Source organism: Spermophilus citellus (assembly GCF_964194105.1).
Source record: "Spermophilus citellus genome assembly, chromosome: 12".
Taxonomy (NCBI): domain Eukaryota; kingdom Metazoa; phylum Chordata; class Mammalia; order Rodentia; family Sciuridae; genus Spermophilus; species Spermophilus citellus.
The window spans coordinates 112,551,703-112,576,314 of NC_138198.1; the positions used below are offsets into that span (position 1 = coordinate 112,551,703).

The following is a 24,612-nucleotide window of genomic DNA, read 5'->3' on the forward strand; positions in this document are numbered from 1 at the left end:
ATTTCTACTTAGAATTCAGCTGAGCTTCTGATATGGATTGCATCAAATTTGTAGATTAGTTGGAATATGATGCCATGTTGACAATGTTTAAGTTTTCTAATTCGTGAATATGGGATTTTTTTCATTTATTTTCATGTTCCTTAATTTCTTTTAACTGTTTTATGATTTTCAGAAAGTTTTTCTTCTTTTGTTAAAAATATTCCTGTTTTATTCTTTTGATGTTATCATGAGTGGAACTTAATCTCCTTCCCAGGGTATTTATTTAAATGTATAGAAATCAATTGGTTTTTGGATGTTGATCTTTTTATCCTGCAAACTTGCTGAACTTTTTTTACTAGTTCTAATAGTTTGTTAGTTAGATTCCTTTAGGATAGTCTGCATTTGAGATCACAACTTCTGTGAATGTACTTTCACTTCCAATCTACTTTATTTTATTTTCTTGGCTTATTAACCTGACTGAAACTTCCTGTATAATGTTGAAGTGGTGAGAGCGGAGTTCTTTGAAGGGGGCAAGTACCCAATCTTTCAAATTAAGTATGATATTAGCTGTGAGTTTTGTAAAATCCCTCTATCAGGCTGAGAAACTTTACTGTTCCTCAATTGTTTTTTTATTGTACTGTATTTAAACACACTTTGGGCTTATACCATTCTAAGGCAATTGATGATGTTTTTATCTAAACATATCTGAGATATTTTTTAAGGTGAGAACTGCTATAGAGAATGTTTTGTAAACCATCTAAAGGGGTCTATTCTAGTCTATCAAATTAATCACCTGTTTTCTTTACGATAAAATTGTATGTTCATAAAAATAACTAATGCCTGATATGACAGGCATATATTAAAAAGAACCCTGATAACAATTGCTTTAGGGCACTCTGTAAAATGAGTACATTGGAAAAAAGATTTTTAGCATTTTCCAAATTCAATGGATTTCATATTTTGATTGGTAAGAGAAAGCAAAAAAAAAAAAATACATACAATGTAGGTTAAAAAAATGTTGCTGGGTACTTATAATTCTAGCTGCCTGGGAGGCTGAGGCAGGAGGATCACAAGTTCAAAGCCAGCCTGGGTAACATAGCAAGACCCTGTCTCAAAAAAAGAAAAAAAAAGGTGTTTTTTTTGTTGTTGTTGTTTTGTGGGATGTAGCTTGTTGGTAGAATGCTTGTCTAGCTCATGTGAGGTCCTGGGTTTAATATTCAGCACTGAGAGAAAAAATAAATAAATTTTAAATTCCAGGAAAAAAAGTCTTCAAGTTAAAAAAATAAAAATGTGAACACCCTAATGTCTACCCCTTGGCATTGCTAGATTCGAAGAGACAACAAAAGAGGAGACATTTCTTTTTTCCGATAAAAGAAGGCTAATTCATAGTTGGCTGGGGAGGGGGAGCAAGGGAGGATTAGAGGAATTCTAGATAGGGCAAAAGGTGGGAAGGGAAGGGAGGAGGAGTGGGGGGAGGAATGGGAGTAGGAAAGATGGTGGAATGAGACAGACATCATTACCCTAAGTACATGTATGAAGACACAAATGGTGTGAATATACTCTGTGTACGACCAGAGATGTGAAAAATTGTGCTCTATAATTGTAATATGATCTGTAATGCATTCTGCTGTCATATATAACAAATTATAATAATAAAAAAAGAGCAGACATTTCAATGGACACCTAATCAGTTCTGCACAAGTCTATCCCAGTGGTTCCATTCGGCCTGATTTTGTGCCCAGGCGCCCTGACACTGTGCATTTTGAGTTATATATTCATTTTTAAACAAAAAAGTCACCTGGTCAAATCCATGGTGCACCATCCTTATGCTATCAATGTGTCAACCCCTTTGATAGGATCCAGTGGTCAGAGAAATGAAACGGTGGTAATGTGTCTATTATTCTTGGTCACTGGGAGATGAAGTTTCTCGTTACTCAAAACCTCTAAAGAGCTTTTTTTTTTTTTTTAACTTAGGCATTTGATGCTGTCCTATAAAGTTTATTACTATAAGAAACTAAATGGCACATCTAGGACTCTGACAGAAGAAATTCTTTGTGAAAGTATCATTTAAGAGAGCCAAAGCAGTCTTGAAAAAATGTTCTAGAATGACAGAATAAAAGTTATGATCATAAACAAAATAGGAGGAAAACAAAATCTGATAATAAAACTAAAGGCTTAAAATTAAATCTTCAAAGCAGTGTTTTACATTTTCTTATGGAATGTTGCCATCAATCTCCAAGCCTTGCTAATTGTCCTGTAAAACTGTTCAATTTGTAGACTATTAAAACTTCCAAAATTCTTTGCTGGAAGGGTTTCAGAATCATTCTATCTGCTGACAATTCCTTCAACCCAAAGATTATTAATACAATCAATGGTTCTCATAATTAAACACAGATTGTTTTCACAATTTAATGGGCTGACAAGTGCACATCCCTGATCATTTCAATGTTCATTTCTGATATGAGGGCTATTATTTCCTCATCACTACCATCTCATTCTTCTTCTACCTTACTGTTCCACAGTATTCCCTAATGTGGGCTCCTTCAGTTCATTCTGCCCCCTAAAAAACCCTCTCTGGAAGCTTCCATTCATATTCCCACTGTATCTCCAAATAACTCAGTTCCCTATATCTAGCCCCAAATCATTTTTGCCTGTGTGCCTACTTGACATCTCCACTGAAGGCCAAAAATGTGTTTACACACTGCCCAAGACCTTATATCCAAAACCATGTTCATCTTCCCCTCCAAACTTTGTTGCTTCCCCTAAGAATTATTTCTCCACTCATTTGTACAAGTGAGAAACTTTGAAACTATCCTTGTCGACCCCACCTCACCCCCAATAAATTAAGGATAGTCCAATCTCTTTCACATGGAAGAGCCTCATATCATGGTTTCTACTCGTCTGCCAGCTTCATCTTTTTCCTCAACTCCTTACATATTTTACACCTAATTCTCAATTTATGAACACACCACACATTTTTCCTTTCTTTGGCTAAATTCTCTTCCTTACCTTGCTTAACTGCAAGCATCTCAAGCAATTTCCTCCTGAAAATGTGTTCAACACTAACAATAACAGAGATCAAAGAAACCAGTTTGGTATTAGGCACAAAATCCTTGTATTACTGTTCATAGTCTAATAGGACAAATAAGACTAACAAATGATTGTTAAGTTGTTGGATAAAAACCAAGATGGTATCACTGGATGGTGCTTTGACAGCAGAAGATGTGCACACGGTTGTTATGAGTGTTTGCTGTGTCTATTTTGCTTGGACTGGGTCTTGTAGATAAGTAGTAATTTGTCAGATGGACAAGTTAGGACAGAGGAAGGCATAAGATACCAGGGTACATTCCAGTAATTGAAAATGGGATGCAGCATACAGAGGAAATGAGTGTTAACCAGAGGCTGGCAGAGGGATCATTTTGAAAACCATGTAAAGGAAAGATAACCAGCAATCATACGGAAGATACATGAGAAAGACCAAGTCAGAAGCCAGGAGACAATTAGGAGCCTATTGCTGTATGCTAAGCAAAAAAATGATAGTCTAAAGACAATGGCATTGAGACAAGAAATCAGGGTATAGAAGATTACTATTTTCCAAGATACAAAGTAAGGTGCATTTAATCTTCAAAACAAGCCTAAGAGGTAAATGTTTCTATTTTCACACAAAAGGCAATTCAAGCTCTGAAGATTACTTGCTCATGAGGCAGTTAACTAGTGCAGGAAGAGATTCAAACTTCAGAGATTTGCTCCTGAGTAGCATAATGAGCCAGTTTCTCCAAACACATGTCCAAGTATAAACCAAGAAACAATGTTTTCACAAATAATCCTGGAGCAGTAACTCCTACGTAACTGAATTTCCTCCTCCCATAGAGAAGCATAGCAAGTATAGAGGAAGGAGAAATAATCTAGCAGTTTTAAGTTTGTATATTGTAAGACTTTAATATTACCCAAGTTGTGTACAATTTCAGTAACATCCAAATTCTGGTTATATCTTTTATCTTACAAAATTATCTGATTTAGTCACATTTTTCAATTAATGATTTTACATAATTCATAAAGTTTAAAAGTGATCTTAATAGCCTATAAAATATCCAGCATGTCCACATATCCCTATGGTGCTGGGCATATACAAAAACTTATTGATCTAAAAATAAACAAATTTAAATTTAAAAGCATGCTTAAAATGATATCAAGATTGCTCTTTAGGCAATATGGGCATAACCAGGGAATGGCCAGTATTTTTAAACTTATCTACCTACCACATGCTACATTTACATCATAAAGCACAGATAACTTGTGTTTAGAAAATTTTGCAGAATGCATTACTATACCTCTAATAATGAAGAATTAAAGGCTAAATGAATTCAATATGCCTGTTAAATTTCTTCAGTGGTTCACTTAATTTTCTAGTACAAATTACTTGTCTTAAAAAATTATTTAAAATTAGAAATGACCAATTACAAAAAATAATTACCTTCATAAGAATTAACCTACTGAACTCATCTATATAAATATCAATATAAGCCATATATGTAAGCCCAAAATGTCATTTTTTGAAATTTTACGAGAGGATATAACTAACTTAATCAGCCCTGGCACTTTACTGTGATTACAGTATTAAATATTTTAGAGATTAAAAGAAACATGGGAAGACCCTGTCTTTATTTATGACAGCCATAAATAAAAGACTGTAGCCAAATGTACATTAACAACCATTCCTGCAAACACTGCAAAAACTTTGTCCTCAAATATTAGGACAAGGATGGCAGAGTTTTCAACTCACTTATTAACTGCTAATGAATTGCTAAGTGCTTGTCTCTAATACTACATTGAGACTGGCAACAACTTGAGGTTTAATGACAAAGAGGGCCAAAATGGATTATAAAGACTTATCACCGACATAAAGTATGGTATATCCTGTGCTATTCTTGTCCTTAGCCATCTGCTGATGAACTTTGTACTGCAATACTTCACTTTTGCTTCTGTTGGACAGGGTATTTCACTGGTGCTTCTCAATCAGATGTGTACCCCAATGTAAAATATAACAAGGTATGCAAACAAAATACTCATTTTGCTATATGTGACAAAACAAGCAATAAACAATATTGGTTTTCTAGAAAGTACTATGTAATTGATAGCTTTGGTTGAAATGAGGGGTACCTTTGTCTCAAACGTTTATTCATCTAAAAAATTCAGTTATTTATAAATGTTATACACATATATAAATATACTATTTTAGGAGAAAACAGCATTTCATCTTGATATTTTAAATAAGGTCAGTTAAGCATGTTTATTTGTAATAGTAAAACTTCCCATAAGTGAAACACATTACAGTTACCTATAAACATTTTCACTATTTACAATTTGAATTATTATGGAATGTCTGTATATTGCAACCAACTAAGTTATAGAAAAGTCACATAAACAATATAAACCTGATGCCCAATCCTTTACAAATATGAAATCATTTTTATGGGTTTTTAAACTGTCAAGTATAAATAGGATGAGGTCAGTGATACTTAAGATGAGGCACTTTAACAATTACCCAAAAAGGTTAAGTATACAAAAATGTAAAACAAAATCCTTGGTATTAATCTTATCTCTAATTTCAGGCGTGATTAATCTGAGATGGTCTATATTAGGAGTGATATAAACTTTTATTTTTTGCCTTTCTGCCTCCACTTGACCCAAGGCAACAAAACTGTAAAATACATAAACTACAGACATCACCACACCACCAGGTACTGTACTCACATACAAATAAACTGAACATTAACTAGTAACACTTGGGTTTCAGAAAGTGACCGCTTCAACATTAAAACTTCCACATAATTTTTCATAATCATATATAAACGTTAGCCTCCCAAGGGTAAACAGCATCTCTACTATACTTTTAGACAAACTGCCTTCAAATGCATTAGCTGAATCACACTTTATGTCTTGGTATTCTTAACATTAAATTTTAAAAATACTTACTTAAAAATTAAATTTATCACTATTTTCCAGATTACAATTTTAAGATTAAAAAAAAAAAAAACAAAGAACAGATGCTATATTTAACCAACCTTTTGTTAAAGATCTTTTAAACACAAAAATTTAGCGAACTCATTTTCAACCTTAAATCATGTTGTCTATATACCTATGTTGCATGTTTTAGTAGTTCGGATAATTACTGGTTTACAAAGAATTCCTATTGTTTCAAAATTTATTGTACTGTATTTTTCCCAGCTGTCTGAATTTGACATTCCTTTATTACTACAGAAAATGAGTATCAAAATTTAAAGTTTATACAGAATGGATTAAAATTTGGCATGGAAAAGGATTTGGAGACCCATCAACTGTTTTAGGGTAAGAGTAATTAAATCTCCTTAAGCCTGTTTATTTCTGGCAGTTTATAATTTGAATAATTTCTAGCCCAGATACCAAATACCCAAATATCTTTTAAAGAAAACAGGAGTCAATACTCATTTGAACATGGTTAGCTATTCCAAGTCCATTCTCAAAACTGAGTGCTCTATGTGCATGTGTATACCTGTACTCCTTGATTCCCTACAACAGTTTTGATGCTCTAAAAAGAGAAATTAGGCTTCAGTCAATATGCTACCAAACATTTAAGTCTCTTCTAAAATCAGAAGCTGGCTAATTTTAAAATAAAAGGAAGGAAGAAATACTTATATAGACTGACAAAATTTAAGCTTGGCAAAAGTAGTGACTTTTATTTACAATTGCATGTATCAAGATTACAACAGAAAGACTAGTGATACCATCTCAACAAAAGCAATGATTTATTGGTAATGGCAATGAATGAAACATTGACAGTCTCTGGAGAGAATCAAGCAATTATCCAGGAGCTGCAAATCTGATTGCAGTAGGTCTTCCAGTATCTTTTGTACCTTAGTGGCTTTCTCCTTTTTTGCCCACTACCTAGAAAAACAAAAATAAAAAGTTCATATTTGTAACTTACTGATTTAGAAATATGTGGGTATTTTTCAAAAATACTAATGTGGTAGGTATTTTTGCACCTGGTATTAATTTTTATTCTTGAATTTCTGCGCATGCAGTGTACTTTCACTGTGGAAGCAAACTGTGACACCCCTTCCCCAGGCCACAAGGAATTAAAAATGAAACACATGCAGGCTATTTTTGGTTTCCCACCCTGTTTTAAGAAAAAGTAATATAATTTACTCAAACAAGGTTGACAGTTTAGAGAAGTTAATAAAAAAAGATGATACTATATGAGTAAAACACATTTGGCATACTATTTTTAGGCAATTAGAAATCAAATGTCGATCACAAAATAATCTAAAATTAAAAGAGTAGCTAAATTCATGTCTTCATGCCCAAGATGACAGGTTTCTAGACTTTTCCTTCAATATGAGACATGCAATGAAAACAGATTAAAAATGACTACTTTTTCCCAGTTTCAAAAATCAAACACACACACACATCTTGGTTGCTACAAATTACTATAACAAAACAAAGAATAAACTTTGTGTCTGTCAATGATTAGAAAACTCTTCTATTGTGGGTTTTAAAACATGTCCTGATTAGTATAAATTTAGCATCATAAAAATGTAAAGAAAAAACTTGCCTACCAACCATTCTAGAAAACAAATTCTCTGTGGTAGAGTTCTAGGTTCTAATAGTAATTTACCTCAAATGTAGAGTTTATCATTAATTAATATATTCTCACAGACGAAATGCCTTTAAAGAAACCCACTTGCCAGACATTACATGTTATGTTTGTATAGAAAAAGACCTTATATACATTTATATATGTAATTTTCATATTTTAAATTGAGTCTGTTCCAAGTCATAGTATATATACAAAGCAAAACTCATAAAGGTCATCAAAACATGTCTGATCTAAAACAAAATAGCTGGGTCAATGTCTTTCAAAAGAAGATTTTAAAATTCTTTCCACTGAATTCCCAATCACATAATGCTGTTAATGTAGTCAGTCTAAAAAAAAAGCAGTCTTATTATTTTGAAGGAATTTTCTCTGATTAAAAAAAAAAGGTTAGAGAAGCTCAACAAGCCAGAAATATGATTAAAAAGATAGTGTCATAAATGAATGTAGATAAGAGTAAGAAAACTAGGATTAAAGAGACACTAACACTAGAAGGAAGGGGAGATGATGCTATCTGTATCATAAATGAATTTAAGCTGATAAACACTGAAAGCATTATTGATCATTGTATTATTTGGGAAATGCAAAACACTGAGCTATTAGATTAAGCAAAAGAAAACAAAAACAACTAATATTAAAAATTAAAAATTCAGCTGATGTGATACAGTTGAAGACGCAAATCTGCATACTGTTTCACAGGTTGATAACTCTCAACTTGCCAATATGTATTCTCTGTAAAAAAGAAAAAATTCAGCATTCCAATATGGATTTTTACCCCAAATATAAAGCTCTTTTATTATTCTTAAGTCTATATTAAACCTCAAACAAAAGTCTAGGTACATCAAAATTAGGTGTCAAAGACATTTATTCAGTAAAGAATCCACTGATCTTCTATGTTAATATTTTAGCCCCACCTATCATTCAGTCCATAAGTCCTTCTACTGGCCTTGAGCTCACTTAGGTGGGCATAAACAGAGGATCATTATCACAATCAATCAACAAAAAGACTTTGGGGCCAATGTTCCAATGAGAAAAGAAAAGCTATTATTCTCAACTAAAGTGTTGATATACTAGCTCAAGTATAACAGAATTTATATTTAAGTGGTTCTTTAAAAATAAAGCTTAAAAATTTACAATAGATTAAAACATTATCCAACTAATTTAATCTAAAAACATTTATAACTTTAGTTTTATTTCAATATTACTTCTCAAAATGAAAAACAAAATTAAAAATGAAACAGTAGAAAGCAAAAACAAAAAGTTCAGTGAGCAACACAGTATGGTAATTAAATTAAAGCACCTAGTTGCAAGCCCAAAACAAAAAGGCCAATTCAGAAACATGGCTAGGATGAGATTTGAAGGAAGAGATGGTTGAGGAAATCTAGGTAACAAGAAGGCTGATCCAGATGACAGAAGCTGTAGAAATCTTGCAGCAGCAATGGAGAGAATATGGGAAGGGTGAGAGCGGGTAGGTGCTAGATGAGCAGAGAAGCAAGGAGGGGAGTAGAGTGAGACAAGGTCAATCTGTATATTACTTCATTTTTAAAAAATCTTCTGGTTTTAGTTCATTTGAGTTGGATTAAAAAAGCTGAAAAATAAACAGATAGAAATGTTACAAAAATAGCTGATATGGTGAATGGCCAGTTTAGAAAATTCTATTTTTATTACAGTGATAAAAATCTGCTCAGCTTTTCACATGCGCCTCAATTCTGAAGAAGCAGAAGCCTCTACAATTTTCTCATTTTTATACACTTATATTTTAATATTAAAATAAAGCAATCTGTGTAAAGAGCATATTTTAGCAAAGAAAACATCTACTTCCAATTAAAATGGAAAGCTTTTCATGCTGCAACACAAGACACATTTACAACAAATAGCCAAAGTATATTTCATATTTTGTGTATGATGCCTTTAAAAGCCTAAAGCAGACAAGTGGAAGATGTATTCTAGTCTACATATCTTAAATGTATAACCTCATAAAGTTGTGATAGCATGCAAGGTAGTCTAAGATTTCTATCCACATCCAAGATTCATCAGCTTTACCTTAGCTTCTGTCATCTTAGTGACATAAGGGGAACATCAGTGACATTTCTCTGAAAACTAAAATTATCTACAAATAACTCACACACATAAAAATGTAAACTGAAAATGCTAAACACTTCTTTATCATTCATTAAACCATTTTGTATAGTTTTTTCACTACAAAGAAGATATCAAAACTTTCTTCCCTGTGCCTATAAAATACATGCCAAATCTATTTTAAATTTTAATTACAATGCATAATCTCTTTTAATTTCAGACTGACTGAAAAGTAAAGGGAAAGAAGAGTCATACTTGACTTGTCCTTGAATGACTCCTGCACCTTCCTATTTTCATGTCCAATTCTCTACTTTTTCACTCTTAAATGCCCATTACTATCTTCTCCACCCAAATTCTATTTCTGAACTTTATTTCAAATCCATCTTTCTTCATAAAGTATTTTCACACTTTCTCAGTGATTGTTTGAAAGAAAAATACATCTGGAGACTAAAAACATATGAGAATATTTTATGGATGAAGAGACCCTTGAATAAAATTTTGATTAATTTTCCATATGTCTGAATTATCCTACAAGAAGATAATCTCTGTGTAGACAGGAATCATGATTGAACTAGCATAGTACTACAGGGTCAAAAAGTACTAAACTGCGTATTATTTCCTTCACTGAAACCCAAACTCATTTATAATTTTTAATAAGCATCTCCATACAAGGACCAAATAGACCGATTTCAATTAAACTTTAAACTCTCTAATTTTTTACTTCATTGAAGTTGTGGCTTCACATAATATAAAAACAATGAAATACTAGCTTACTTTTGAGGAATAACCATACAAGACAATGAATGACTATATGCAGAACAAATCTCATCCAGAAACTATTACAAGGAAATGTAATATAATATTAAGAATTAAGAAAAATCACTCTACATTCATCAGACTTTAAAAGGAAAGAGCTAAGAAGTGCAGAATATCTATGAAGGAGAAACCTAAGAGTATTCAAATTACTCTCATACCAGTTATCAAAATGTGGCCCAGCCTGGGGTCCCTGATACTCTTTTAGAAAGTCTGTGAGGTCAAAACTACTTTCAGAATAAGGCTAAACAGTTATTTGCCTTTTTAATTCTCATTCTCACAAGGGTACAGAAGAGGTTTCCAAGGGTTACAAAAGACTGAATCAGCAGAAGCAGAGATGAGAATAAAAAAACTCTATTAGGAGGGTAGACAGTGAAGAAATTAAAAATAAATTATAAAATGCTCCTTCTTATTATTAAATTTGGTTTTCTTTTGGAAAAATATATTCATTTGAATTAAAACATAATATTTAATTAATATGATGAGTTTATTAGTTAGAAATAAATATTTTTTAAGTTCCCAGTTTTAACTTCTAACAGATAAAAATACTGCCTATATAAACAAAAGTTCTTGGTCTTTGATCATATTTCATAGCTTAAAGGGAAATCTGAAACCAAAAAGTTTGAGAACTGCTACTCTACAACTTTATAACAACTTTAGTTTTATTCTACAGTAATTTAAACAATATCAAAAAGGTTAAATTGACCAATGACTGTTACAAACACAAATACTCTCAAGCAAAAGAAAACCAATCCCTGTGCTAACTAATGACAGCCCTCAAAAGGGAAGTTTGGCAGTCAAAAAGGAGAAAAGACTAGGCTAGAAGTGATATGAGGAAGTATATAAAACAAAAAGGCAGAGTTAGATACTTAGATAAACAATGATTAATGCAAATCAGAAAAACTTTAATTAATGGCAAGCTGGCAAGAAGACAGAACGGTAACTATTGGAGAAAAAAATGGAAGCCAAATACATGAGCAGAGGTGAAAAAGAGGAAACTAGATCCAAATTAATGGTAGGAAAAATAATGCTTACTGTAATAGGCTGCAGAAAAGAACAAAGCTAATGAAAAACTATGCAAGTCACAGTTAAAGCAAGTCCAATAGCATTTAACTCAAATAGGCAAAGCAGCAAAACAGGAAGCCCAAACGTCTTTGTTGCTCATACATTTCCCCAGGAAAACATTTCTCTTATAGTAAAAATGTAGATGTTTAATCTCTGCTGCTTCTGATCTGGTATTATACATATATTATAAATCCACACATGACAGATCTATGTACATAATTGTATAATTGTCCCGATAGCTTCCAAAAGTTAATAAGTTATAAGAAAGAAAGAGAGTAGTTAAAAAAAACGACCAGTTATGATATCTACTGCAGAGGTTTTCAGTTTTGTAAAAACAATAATTTTATTATAAGACCATGCAATATTACATAATTCAATTACTTCTTCTGTACCTGAATTAAAATCAGATAAGCAGATACCCCCCACAAAACATTACAGCTCCAATTCCCCAACACACCTCATTCTTCAGGAATGCACAGCCCTAGGACAACTCTTTTTCTCATGTCCTAGTGTGGCTGCCAGATAACAGCCGCAAGAAACACTGTGACACATCTCCTGTGCTGCTACACTCCTTTTAGATGGATATTTCAAAATGTGATTAAACTGTTCTATTAACCTTATGAAATTCCAGGAAATACGATTTTGGGTCTTTATGGTCGAAAAAGTATGACTACTGATAAATATGAAATTATTCCTATAAAACTATATTATTCTAATTACATTAAGCAAACTTACTCGTTTGAAGTCATTCATATTTGTTGCCTGGACTGGAGTACCAATAAAAGTAAAATACGAAATTCTTGTTGTTTCTTCTTCACCCTGATTAGACTGAACAAATATCTGCCAAAAATTAACAAAAAAATTATCACACTTATAATTATAATCTTTTTTTTGATAAAAATGCTTTAGGTTTAATAGGTTTCCTTAGATTATTAATAAAAGTACCCTCCATTCTTTTTAAGGATTAATCTAAATTACATAACATTTAAACTAATACTCCTAAAGGTCTGTTAATTCCATTGTTTGCTCTGCTATTCTCACCTTCTCCAGGGGTATCATGGCAAGACACCCACATACACAATTTCATGGTAATTTAGTGTGATGGTATGGAGTAGTCATAATTAAATTCTTTACAGAGAATGTTGAAAGAGTATGAGATTCATGATTATAATAGGATAGACTGCTGTTGATTATTTTATTAAAATCATGATTTGTCACTGAGGAAAATTCTGCAGTTATATTCTTTGTGATATTCATGCATCCATTCTATTCCTAGAATATTAAAAGAAAAAATAGTATTGGAAATCAGCTCCTAAAACTATACTATGCCCTCCATACTTTTAAGCTTCACATTTTGCATTTTAAAACTCTGCTCAGCATGGTTTTTGTTTCTGTAGTGCTGAAGATTAAACTCAGGGTCCTCACACATTCCAGGTAAACACTCTGTCACTATACTACATTCCCAGCCGTACTTACTCCATCTTTAAAACACAATACTCTGGATACTGTCTACTTGAAAATACTGCCTTTCTTGATCTGGATGACATATTTCTTTCATTCCATGATAGTACTCATTTGCTGGATTTTACTGTTATTTTTATAGGCAAACATAGATTGATTTCAAACTAAGTTTACCATCAATTTAAAGACTATTACCAGTACACAGCTTATTTATACATAATGTATTTGGTCTTTGAATATAGCACAATTATTTCTTGCTTTTAAAATTCATCTGCTTTCTTTGATTAGACTCCAATCAAAACTAGTATTTTGATTCCAGTTTCATCAAAAAAAAAGTGGTAGGCATGTCTTTTGTGTCTTCATTTAAGTCATTAAAATTTTGATTAAGAGAGTACATAAAAAGTACATAATAGGTCTTGAACCTATTACAAGATAACTATCTTCAGTGACTCCCAATGACCGATTACTTCAGAATCTCTGAGTCAGAGGACTTTTTCCAATAAACAAATACCTCCTCCCCCCTGCTATTGCTCTGCTTAATCATGTCTTCACATTATGACTTTGTAAACTGTAAAACTTTTTGAAAACATGCTTAAAAAATTCATACTTGGGGCTGAGGATGTGGCTCAAGTGGTAGTGCGCTCACCTGGCATGCGCGGGGCGCTGGGTTCGAACCTCAGCACCCCATAAAAATAAAATAAAGATGTGTGACCACCGAAAACTAAAATATTAAAAATTCTCTTTCTCTCTTAAAAAAAAAAATCATACTAGAGCATTCTTCTTTTAAAAAAAAAAAAAAAGTGAACCCAAGGTGCTAGTCCTTTTAATTTTGAGACAGTGTCTTGCTAAATTGTTAAAGACCTTGTACTTGCCATCCTTCTGCCTCAGCCTCCAGAGTTGCCAGGATTACAGGCCTGTGCTACTATGCCACTACAGTCTAATTTTTGCAGAGTTTGGTTTAAGTGTCAGCAAGTGAGCCAATGAAATTTGAGAAAAGGATGAAGAGGGGGATTGTCTAGTCATTTCTTGCTGCTATAACAAAAGACTGGGTAATTTATAAAGAACACATGCTTAATGCTCACAGTTACAGAGGCAGGAAAATCCAAAATCAAGATACTAACAGCTTTGGTGTCTAGTGAGGATCTAGTCTATACCTCCAAGTTGACACCTTGTTATTGCATCTCACAGAGGGAAGGAACAAGTGTTCCCACAAAGTAGAAGATACAGAAAAGCAAAAAACTATAAGCATTCTTCCAATGAACCAGAACAGAATTAATCCATTAAATCTAGGCATACCAGACTGATAAATTTGTCATAAATTTATCATAAATGGTATGCCTAGTTCTCAATGACCTTGTGCTGGTTTCTTTCTTTTTCTAATATCCTTCTGCTTTCTTTTCTAACCTCCTCTCCTCTGAAAGATGGGGAGGGACTGGTGAAAGTGAATGTGGTGGGTTTTAATAATAAATTCTCAAAAGCAATTAACAACTGCTAAAAAGCATCTGAACTTTTGTAACAGGCATGCATGTTCTTTAAAATCAACATTTAGAATATATCACTTAAAATTATCTCGGGTACTATATAATATTCAGCTATACCTTAGGTCATTTTATAAAATGTAAGATAATGTTTTCAAAATGATATTTTTAGACAGAGAGTGGTGCACACCTGTAATTCCAGCAACTTGAGAGGTTGAGGCAGGAGGATTGACTGCAAGTTTGAGGTCAGCCTGGGCAGCTTAGCAAGATTGTGTCTCAAAATTAAAAATATAAAGGATATGGCTCAGTGGTAAAGTACCCTGTGTTCAATTCCCAGTACCCCCACTCAAAAAAAAAAAACCAAAAAACTTATTTTTACTGATAACATGACCACCACACTATTAAAATTCTGTATTCTAGAAAAGTAAATAGGATTCTAGAATTATATTATAACTCATTACCAGGTAAGAAAGATAAAGCACAAATTTAAGTATAAATGTTGCAGAATAAACTTTTTAACAGAAGTTGATGTATATATGCATACATAACTAAACTGACAAACCCACAAATATTTAAAACTCAACCTGTCCTTCCTCTTTAGGTTACATAGTTACATTAAAAAGAAGAAACTTTATTAACCCATTTTTACTCATTTCAAATTGCTGGACAAATACTACTTTAAAGGATCATTTAAATCATCTAGCATTGTTACCACAAACCCATTAAATATATCTCAATGAAATACTACTTACAGTTACACTGTTAACATTCTGAAACTTAACATAACGAAGTGGAACAATGCCATCTTCTTTGATATCATCCTCTGTCAGTTCCAGAGCTTGAGTTGGTTCACTTCTTTCTGCCTCTTCAAAATCCATAGATCGGGGTAGGTTGATAAAAATTTTTACATATTTAGGACCCTGACCTATAAAATGGTAGAATAAAGTGAAATGCTAAAAACTATGAACATACTATACTTTCTTTTATCTGTATACTCACAATATACATAAACACACACACACACACAAACGGGCACATGCATCTATGCACATACCCACATATACATTTATTAGAACTCCACCATCACAAGTTATATAAGTCTGAGTATTTTGACAATCCCTCCCTCCCCAATACATATTTACTGGTACCTTTTTGGCACAGCTAGCACTACTACAGTAAATATTAGGGATATAAGATTAAATTACACACATGAATGTGCATATATGTGTACACATACAAGTCAGTGTCTTTAACTACAAAAGACATGCTATGATAAAAGTGATAGCACTAATGAGGAGGTATAAGGAAGGTAGCAATGGATTCTGACAGTATATGCAGGTTAACAAATCTTCATAAAAGAAACAGCATTTGAGGTAGGTCTTGAGTTACCAACAAGTGATACATTTTGTCATTTAGAAGTATTATCAAGTGACACCATTTAGCCAAAAGGGAATGAATCATAAAAACTGTCAAATTCCACCTTAAGGACTAGATTTGGAATGTGCTCATAGTAAGATCACAAGTGGGTCTTAACCTTTTTAACTTCAGGGTACAACTTAAAGTCCATATTTTGTGACCAACTAAGGAATATTAAGATACATTTCTACAATATATACTTATATAAATATTCATAATAAAAGTATAATTTTACGAATGACAAATTATTAACATTTGAAAATTTAGAATAATACATGATAAGGAAATGCTATCTAATAAATGGGGGCCTTGGCTATTTCTCCCAATCAAGTAAACAAATCAACCAACCAACCTTAGATCCCCATTTCCCTAGGTTTCCCCCTCCCCGACTCAAAAAAAAAAAAAAAAAAAATCAGTAATAGAAAAAAAAGGAAAGGGTGGGCAAGGAAAATGCTTTATTTTACAAAAGTGAAACAGCAAGTCTATACAACTACGTCAACATACACAGACACTACTGACAGGGCACAAATAGGAAGATCTGAAGCCAAATTTTAGGAAGGGTTTAAAATCAATCTCATCTAGTTTTGACTCTAAAAAACAGCTGCTAAGAATATAAAGTTGGAAAGAAGGGTTCAGTAGTTTGTACACTAACAGGAAACAAATTTTAAAATAAAAGTTTAGAAATAAAAGTTCTATTTATTTATAATTCCAATCCCTAATAATTCCACATTTTTTGTCTATTCATTTCTATTCTTCCAAAAACAATTCCACTCTTTCCCAAGACAAGGAATATCTATCTCAATGTAATAAAAAGTTTTAAATATGTGCTAGCAAGTCTAGGAAAGCAGGTTAATTTGAAGAAAAGCTGTCCTTTACTCACCATTATCTGGCCCTTGAAATTTCATGGAATAAAGTTTAACAGGTTGATTGAATGCCACAGTAATAAGTAGCTGTGGGGAAAATAGTTTCATTATAAAAGGGCTCTTGAACACCGTGAATACACAAAAAACCTAAGCAGAATAAAAATAACAGACACAGAAAACACCAAGTTCATCTAACAAAACCTATGCAATATGGAAAATCAGTAAGTTGAAAGAAACTTGATTAGATTGACATTTGAGAAATACCACCATAAATTATTTATGTAAGTGAATGGTGAAAAAAAATTAATGACGTAAATTTACTAAAATTATACATTAGAACCTATGGTCTTGTAAACTAAAAACTGGCAGGCAATTTACTTCCCAACAAATCAAACAAAATCCACCCCCAAATTAAAATAAAATTTAAACTACACATGTTAATATGTAATATACAGCTTTTATAGGATGATAATTTAGAGGCAATGAATAGATTACACAGAGAAACTAGCCCTTATATGGACTTCTACCCCAAACTCAAAAGAAAAAATAGGGCTCAAGGACTAGGGCATGTACTTGGCATGCATGAGACTCTGAGTCCAATCCCCAGAACAGAACTTCTATAGCTCAACAGTATACCTTGAAACCTCCATCTTAAAGTTATTTAACTAAATCTGGAAGGCCACATAAGAGAACTAGGGTACAAAACACTGCCAGGATGTCTCAGAATGTGTGAGTCATTCATTCAACACTCTTTCCAGCCATAATTGTTTTGGACATAAGTACCTATGTTTCTAACCTGTAAGAAAGATTTCAGGGAGGCTGTAGGCAGTCCTGCTAATATATATCATGTTATTGTACCATTCACAAGGAACAAAATATGAATGACACTCTCAAAGCTATAATAAGGCGTCCCTTGTTAACGAAAGATTAATATTTAAGATTTGGATTTATAATTTCAGAATCATTTTGTGGTCTAAGAAAATGACCAGGCCAATTCCTTTGGTTATACCAACACTTTTTAAATTTTATTCATAATAATGTATCAAAAAATAGAAAGCATTACATGTTTAGAGAACTGAGCTACAAATGAAAGAAGGATAAGAGACCAAAAAGCCAGAAACACATTAAACCAGCAAGATATCTTCTTGAAGCCAGTGAACAATCATGTAATACTTTAAACACAGAGAAATATTCAGATCTGTACTTCAAAAAAAATAACTTTTGTGAGCATATACAAGATGAACTAGAATGAGGACAAATCAGAGACAATGGCATAGAAAGTAAAGAAAATAATACCCAGGTGAAGTTAAAAACTGGCCCAATGAAGGTTGTTGTGTCCTACTTCTTCTGGACGAGGTTGTTGCAGGGAAGCAAAGAAAAAAACCAGTACAGGTTTATATGTGGAAATGAGGAGCTAGCCACATAGGGAGTGTTCATCTAATTAATCTCTATTCCTCAGACACAAACTCATCTGGGTGGGAAAAATGTATAGGAGGGAAATGAAGGATTAAAAAAAGGACGAAAGAGTGGTGATGTCCCAACGAACAGTGGGAGCAATCCAAGAGTTCTCCAATTTTTCTTAATAAGTCTGGCAGCTTATACAGAAGAAAAAAGTGCATCTGGATGGTCAAAGGATCAGAGTCAAAGAAACTAAAAGCTATAAAAAGGAAAGGAAGAACTGATCATCTGGAGGAGAGAGAGAGAGAGAGAGAGAGAGAGAGAGAGAGAGAGATGAACCATGAGATGGGAACATGATAAAGAAATAAATAGTAGGGATAAACAGTGACAATCCCTATACCTTCAGTCAAGCAATTACCTGTTCATCACAGTCAGATTCCAAGAAGGTCATGTCTTTTCGTAAACAGTTGTCAAAACCATGTTCATCGCTTTCATTGAGACATTCACAACCAGCCTTGTTAATAAAAGGCATTAAATCCATCTGAAAAAATTAAAATAAAAACTTAAAAAGTATTTGCATTTGGTAGAGATATGTTAAAATTTTAAATCTCTGATTCTTTCTAGACTAAGCAATCTTAAAGAAAACATTTGTTGTAAATAGTTACTAAAGCTTTTATAATGGTCTTTTTATTTGAATTTCTGATTGAGAGCTACCATTAATTATTAAAGCCAAATCTGGGTTTTCTACTAAGTAAGATCTCAGAAACTAAGTCTTTAACACTAGAATTATAAAATAATTGACTTACACTTTTTAAATAACTGCTTTACAGTAGAGATTACACAAATTAAAATACCTGTGAGATCCAAAGAAAGTCTATTTTCCTATTAAACCCTGGACTCTTTAAATCTACATCTATAAAAAGTTAACTTTAGAATAAGTAACAAATAGGGACTTAATATTTTTATTATAGAAAATTTTCAATGTACAGAAATAGAATATAATGAACTTCACATATCTATCACCAACTATAAAAAATCACCAACTCATGGCAACTTGTTTCACCTCTACAACTTACATGGCCTCCCAATTATTTTGAAGCAAATCCTAGAAATCTTTTCATTTCATTCATGAACATTTCAGTATTTCTGAAGAGATAAGTATTTCTAAGAGATAAGTACTATTTAAAAACATACACACCTTAATATTATTACCACCACTAAACCCGTAATAATACTTTAGTATTAAGTATCAGTTTTATAATTTCCTGGGCTGTTTATAAAATATTCTAGAATTGAAGTTTTAAACTCAGAATATAGATTCCAAAAAGTATAAACATGGTCTTTGGTTAATGTCTCTTAAATCTCTTTTAATCTATAGTCATTAAGCCTGTAGATCTCTTACTACAATGTATTCTGCTGCCTGGTTCCTGTGGTGTCAGTCACCATATTCCTGTCTCATGGATATTATGTTGACCAACACTTTCATATTTCCACCACAACACCAAAGAGTTGAATGCTTGAAATAAACCCAATTTTGTTCACAATAGTATTTTAAAATTCTACTAATAGATTAAAAGTTTGATTTTTGTTTACCAACATTTAAAATTTTTACAATACTCATCGCTGAAGCTGATCTGTGGCTTTTCTTTTTGGCATATACTTTATTAGATTCTGGGATATTTACTTCAAGAAGAAATTTGAAAGTTTTCTCTTTACCATCTTAAAAAACAGTTGTAACATCAGATTACCTGATCTTTAAAGATTTGGATTCATTAGTGAAGTTATATGGGCCTTTATAGAAGAGCTATTTTACTGTTTCCTTTATTTCTCTATGCTAATTGGTCTATTTAGGTGTTCTGTTAAATAGTGGAGCTGGTTTTGGTAAACTATGCCTTTTTAGATATGTATCCATTTCACTTACCACAAGAACTACTTTTAAAGTTTACCAAGTAGTATAGATTATCAATCACTTGTTCAGCTTTCCATCACAAAGGACTTTCTTCATATTGTGAGTTTGAGTGTGTATGAATATATATTTGAAAGACTACATACATATAAATGTGTATTTATACATATATATATATATATATATACTATATAGTTTTGAAAAACTGAAAAAATATTTTTCATAGATTAAATAAAACTCAAAATGATAGTAATTCACTTGTATAAACCCCTATTTATTCATCAAATACCCTAAATGCTTTCAAGGTCAAAATGTTATATTAAATGTTTTGAATTGGTAACATAGCCAATTCAAAAAGATGGTAAGAAGAAAAGGAAGGCTACAGAGCAAAGTTTTACCGTAGTAAAATTATTCTGAACTTTATGAACATTTGTCTTGAAAGGGTAGTCCTGGCAAAATCTTTTAAATGCTGTCCTTATCTACCTACATACCACTAGGATTAAAACCCTACATATGAAGACAACCTTGCAATCATACTTTTAATATCTTAATGGTGAACATTAACTAAATGAGTAAATCATTTAATATAACTTTTATTTTGATTTACTGTGGGGCACACACACAAAAATACCACATGTAAATACTTGCTTTAGGGCTGAGGATGTGGCTCAATAGTACAGTGCTATGCTTAGCATACATGGGGCACTGGGTTTGATCCGCAGAACAAAAACAAAACAAAAAAAAAAGTAAACACCTGCACTGAAGTGTTTTCTTATACAATATTACCTGTGACAAGATATTATTATACTAGCACTTATGACATAACTGCAAAATGATACTCTAAAAATATACAATAAAAAAGAAATATCTAACTATATGATCAACTTGCCAATAATGAGGACACATAAGAAAATCAGATAAATTCAGATTGTGGAATAGTCTAGCTTGGAACTGCCAAATATGATGGACACTAGCCACATGTTACAATTTAAAATTAGATAAAATTAAAAATTCATTTACTCAGTCACATACATGAATGTTAGATCTACTCATGTGCCTAGTAGTTTCCATATTATTAGAATGTTAATTTAGAATTTTAAAATATAGTCATGAAAGGAAAAAACGATAGGGAAAGGTTTCTAGACTGAAGAACACCAGAGAAATAACAAATGCAATTCATGATCTTTAATTTGATCCTAGATTGGGAAAAAGGACATTCTGGGGATTATTAAGGAAATTTGAATGTAAGAAATTAGAGATGTTGGATCAATATTAAATGTATTAGAAGTAATTATGGTACCATGGTTATTTATACAGGAAAATGTGCTTGTCCTAAGTAGCTACATGTTAAAATATTAAGAGATGAACCATCAAGCTGTCTATAACTTAACTTACACAGAACTCTGCAAAAACTGAAAGTGGGCAGTGAGGTAAAACAAAAACAGCAAAATATTTACAACTGACAAACACAGGTGAAGGGTGTATATGTAATCTATTGTACTACTCTAAATTAGGGTTACATAAATTTGATTTCATTTTGACGACTATGACAAATTTGTACATCAAAACCCCTGAACAAGTTAAGTAATCAAAAGTTCCACAGTACTGAAATACACTAATATATCTAAAGATTCAGAACACAAGCAGCACAAGCTCCATTCAAAAGTGCCTAGCATTTGAACTTCTGAAGAGAGGAAGACCTAGCAGAGAGCATGAAGGGGATTATCTGAAGCTATACTGTCTACTACCTACTCTTTTAGCAAATGCAAGAGAAACAAGATACAATGCTTTAAATTTTTCCAAACTTTAAAAACCAATTTTAAGAAATAAAAGTCTTTTTCAGAAAAACATTTCCTTATATCTGATTAAGAATTTATTAAGATTTTTAGCTTCTGGGTATCATACTTATATCTTTGCAATATCTCCATACCCCAAAAGAGACACATGTAATTTCTCTTAAAAATTATAGTGAATTATATTTGTTCAGTCAGTTTTTAAAGAAATTCCTCATATCCTTTTAACTCCGGCGCCTGTAAAATTAAGAGTTTCAAAATAGCTGGGGAGGTAGCTCAGTTGTTAATGCACTGGCCTAGCATGTACAAAGTTCTGGGTTTAATCCCTAATACCACATATAATAAATAATTAAACATCATATGTAATAAATACTTAAATAAATGTTTTTTGAAAAGTTTCACAATAGAATGTATAAAACCAATAACTGCAAAGCTTCTGAGTCTTAGAGCATAATGATTAAAACTCTTTATTCTAAGAAACCCACATTTTTATCAAAAAACTACTTAAGATACAGGTTTTCATTCAGTGACTCTTATCCCTATTAATTGTCTATTTGTATGGTAAGAATATTCCTAGGAACATATTACTAGTTTTAAATATTTAATAAACGTATAGGACCTAAATAGTTCAAAACTTTAATGTCCTGAGTGATACCTGATAGAAAAAATATGCATACATTTTAATAGCTTTGCACATTTTGTATACAATATTTGCATGAAAACTAAATTTTTATTCCTTAAAACTCATTCCACCACCCCCTACCTTAGATCCTACCTGAGACCAACACACTGATATCACACTTGGTTGGTGTTTGTAAACAAGTATCACTGTAGCTAAATAGCAGGACTGTCATATTCTTAAGACTTTTTTCATGCAAACACACTGAGCAATAAAGGAAAAAATAATAATACAAAAATACAAACACAACAGTTTTTACAAGTTAAGTGATTTCCAAAAATTTTTAAACAGTGTCACTGAAACCAAGTTCAACAGGCTACAACCTTCTGTTAAGCATTTACTAAAAAGGGCTTACAAATGTAAACATGTACCTCTTGCAGAATTACCTGAAACACAATCCCCAAAATGAAAGCATCAAAAGAATTAAGACCTCTCTTCTAACTTAAAACTGCCAGCTAACAAAGACAGCTGACCTAATCTCATTTACACTAACCAATCCTTTATACATTTTACTTCTGATTCTAATTTGCTCCTTTCTAACTGTTGTGTAAGATGTTTTACAGAACATGGGCTCTGAGATATCACAAATTCTGCCCTAGGGATGATTCCAAGCTGTATAAAACTAAAAGTCTCAGGCCAAGATAATCTTAGATAAAGGACATGAGCTACAAGGACTAAAATAAAAACTGAGAGGTGCTGATGATGAAATCAAAATATATTGTTAGACTATTTAACTTTGCTAGAGATAAAACCTCTGTAATGTGGATCAGGATAGTAACAGTTGCTTAAGTTGTTTTCCAGGAACTTGGAGGCAGCTTTTATCTAGCTTAGACCAATTTAAACCACTGCGCCTTCACTTGGTCCGGTGCAACTGTCCAACAGGTGATTTCTTTCTCTGTCCTGAGATCACATTAACTTCTCTACTTTCCAAACATACACACTTTGGAAAGCCACAAAGTTACCTACACTTTTTCTCAGGTCTTAGACCACCCTGCTTGCTTGTTTGCTTTTCTCTCTCTCTCTCTCTCTCTCTCTCTCTCTCTCTCTCTCTCTCTCTCTCTTTGGTGGGGGGTAGTACTGAGAACTAAACCCAGGGGTGCTTTACCACCAAGTCACATCCCCATAAATATCCCTAAATCCTATCTCTGACTGGCAGATTTGAGACTTACACTCCATCTCCACACTTGGCTCCCTTGTGAATAAACTTTCTCTTTTACAAAACTTGTCATCTCAGTGATTGGCATGCTACATGACAGGCAAAATGGGCCCAGCTCAGTAATTATCAGCCCTGACTTCAACAACATGTTCATACTTTCTAATTGGATGTTATAACTTCAAATTACAGTTCTATTTTAAATAAACACTAACTGTACTTCCCAAACTTAAAATCATTAATGCCAGTATCACACATTACAGACACTGTTTGACACTCCTTAAACACACACAAAGAATCTCTCCTATTTACCTGACTACACTTTCTCCTTACTCAGCATGAGCTAAAAGATTTTTGAAAGGACTTACAGATAACTCTATCATGTAGATCTGCTTTAATTTATCTGATACACATTTTAAAATATATTAGTTTTAACTTAAGGTAACATTTTTAAAAATTCATTGTTTGATCTACCAATACAGCAATACTGTGAAAAATGTATACAAAAAAATTATGAAATTAATAAAACATATTAGTATGCAGAATTTACAAATTTGTATAAACAAATCTGCTACCTTGAAATACTTCTGAATTTTACTTCCTTTCTGAATAGCTCTCAAACTATAAAAATACTGCATTACAGTTATTTAGACTAGTTTTCAAAGACTATTCATTATTATGTAAAAAAAGTTTTAACTTACTCTATTATTTAAAAAATATTTTTTTAGTTTTAGATGGACTTAATACTTGTATTTATTTTTATGTGGTGCTGAGGATCAAATCCAGGTGCCTCACACATGCTAGGAAAGTGCTCTACTACTGAGCTACAACCCCAGCTCTTAATTTGCTCTTAAAACTTAGGAAAACATGATACTACAGTCACATTTGATTCTAAGACA

At 32.4% G+C, this 24,612-nt stretch overlaps 1 protein-coding gene across 6 annotated transcripts in view; it reads right to left on the reverse strand.

Annotated features, from left to right (window-relative positions):
- Nucleotides 1-6,742: 6,742 nt before the first annotated feature.
- TXNL1 (thioredoxin like 1) overlaps nt 6,743-24,612 on the reverse strand; it is a 34,234-nt gene continuing 16,364 nt past the window's right edge. The window contains exons 4-9 of one of the 6 annotated variants that reach the window (XR_014018322.1): nt 18,601-18,723; nt 16,802-16,871; nt 15,258-15,430; nt 12,302-12,406; nt 7,002-8,341; nt 6,743-6,903 (exon numbers count right to left, since the gene is read on the reverse strand). Coding sequence is in view for 4 of the 6 variants with exons in the window: in XM_081263188.1 (XP_081119314.1) it covers nt 8,303-8,341; nt 12,302-12,406; nt 15,258-15,430; nt 16,802-16,871; nt 18,601-18,723 (510 nt within the window). In the remaining 2 variants the exon portion in view is untranslated. Of the gene's footprint in view, nt 8,342-8,456; nt 9,198-12,301; nt 12,407-15,257; nt 15,431-16,801; nt 16,872-18,600; nt 18,724-24,612 lie in introns of those variants that run through there. The other 5 variants (XR_014018323.1, XM_081263188.1, XM_081263189.1 and 2 more) reach the window with 5 other exon arrangements.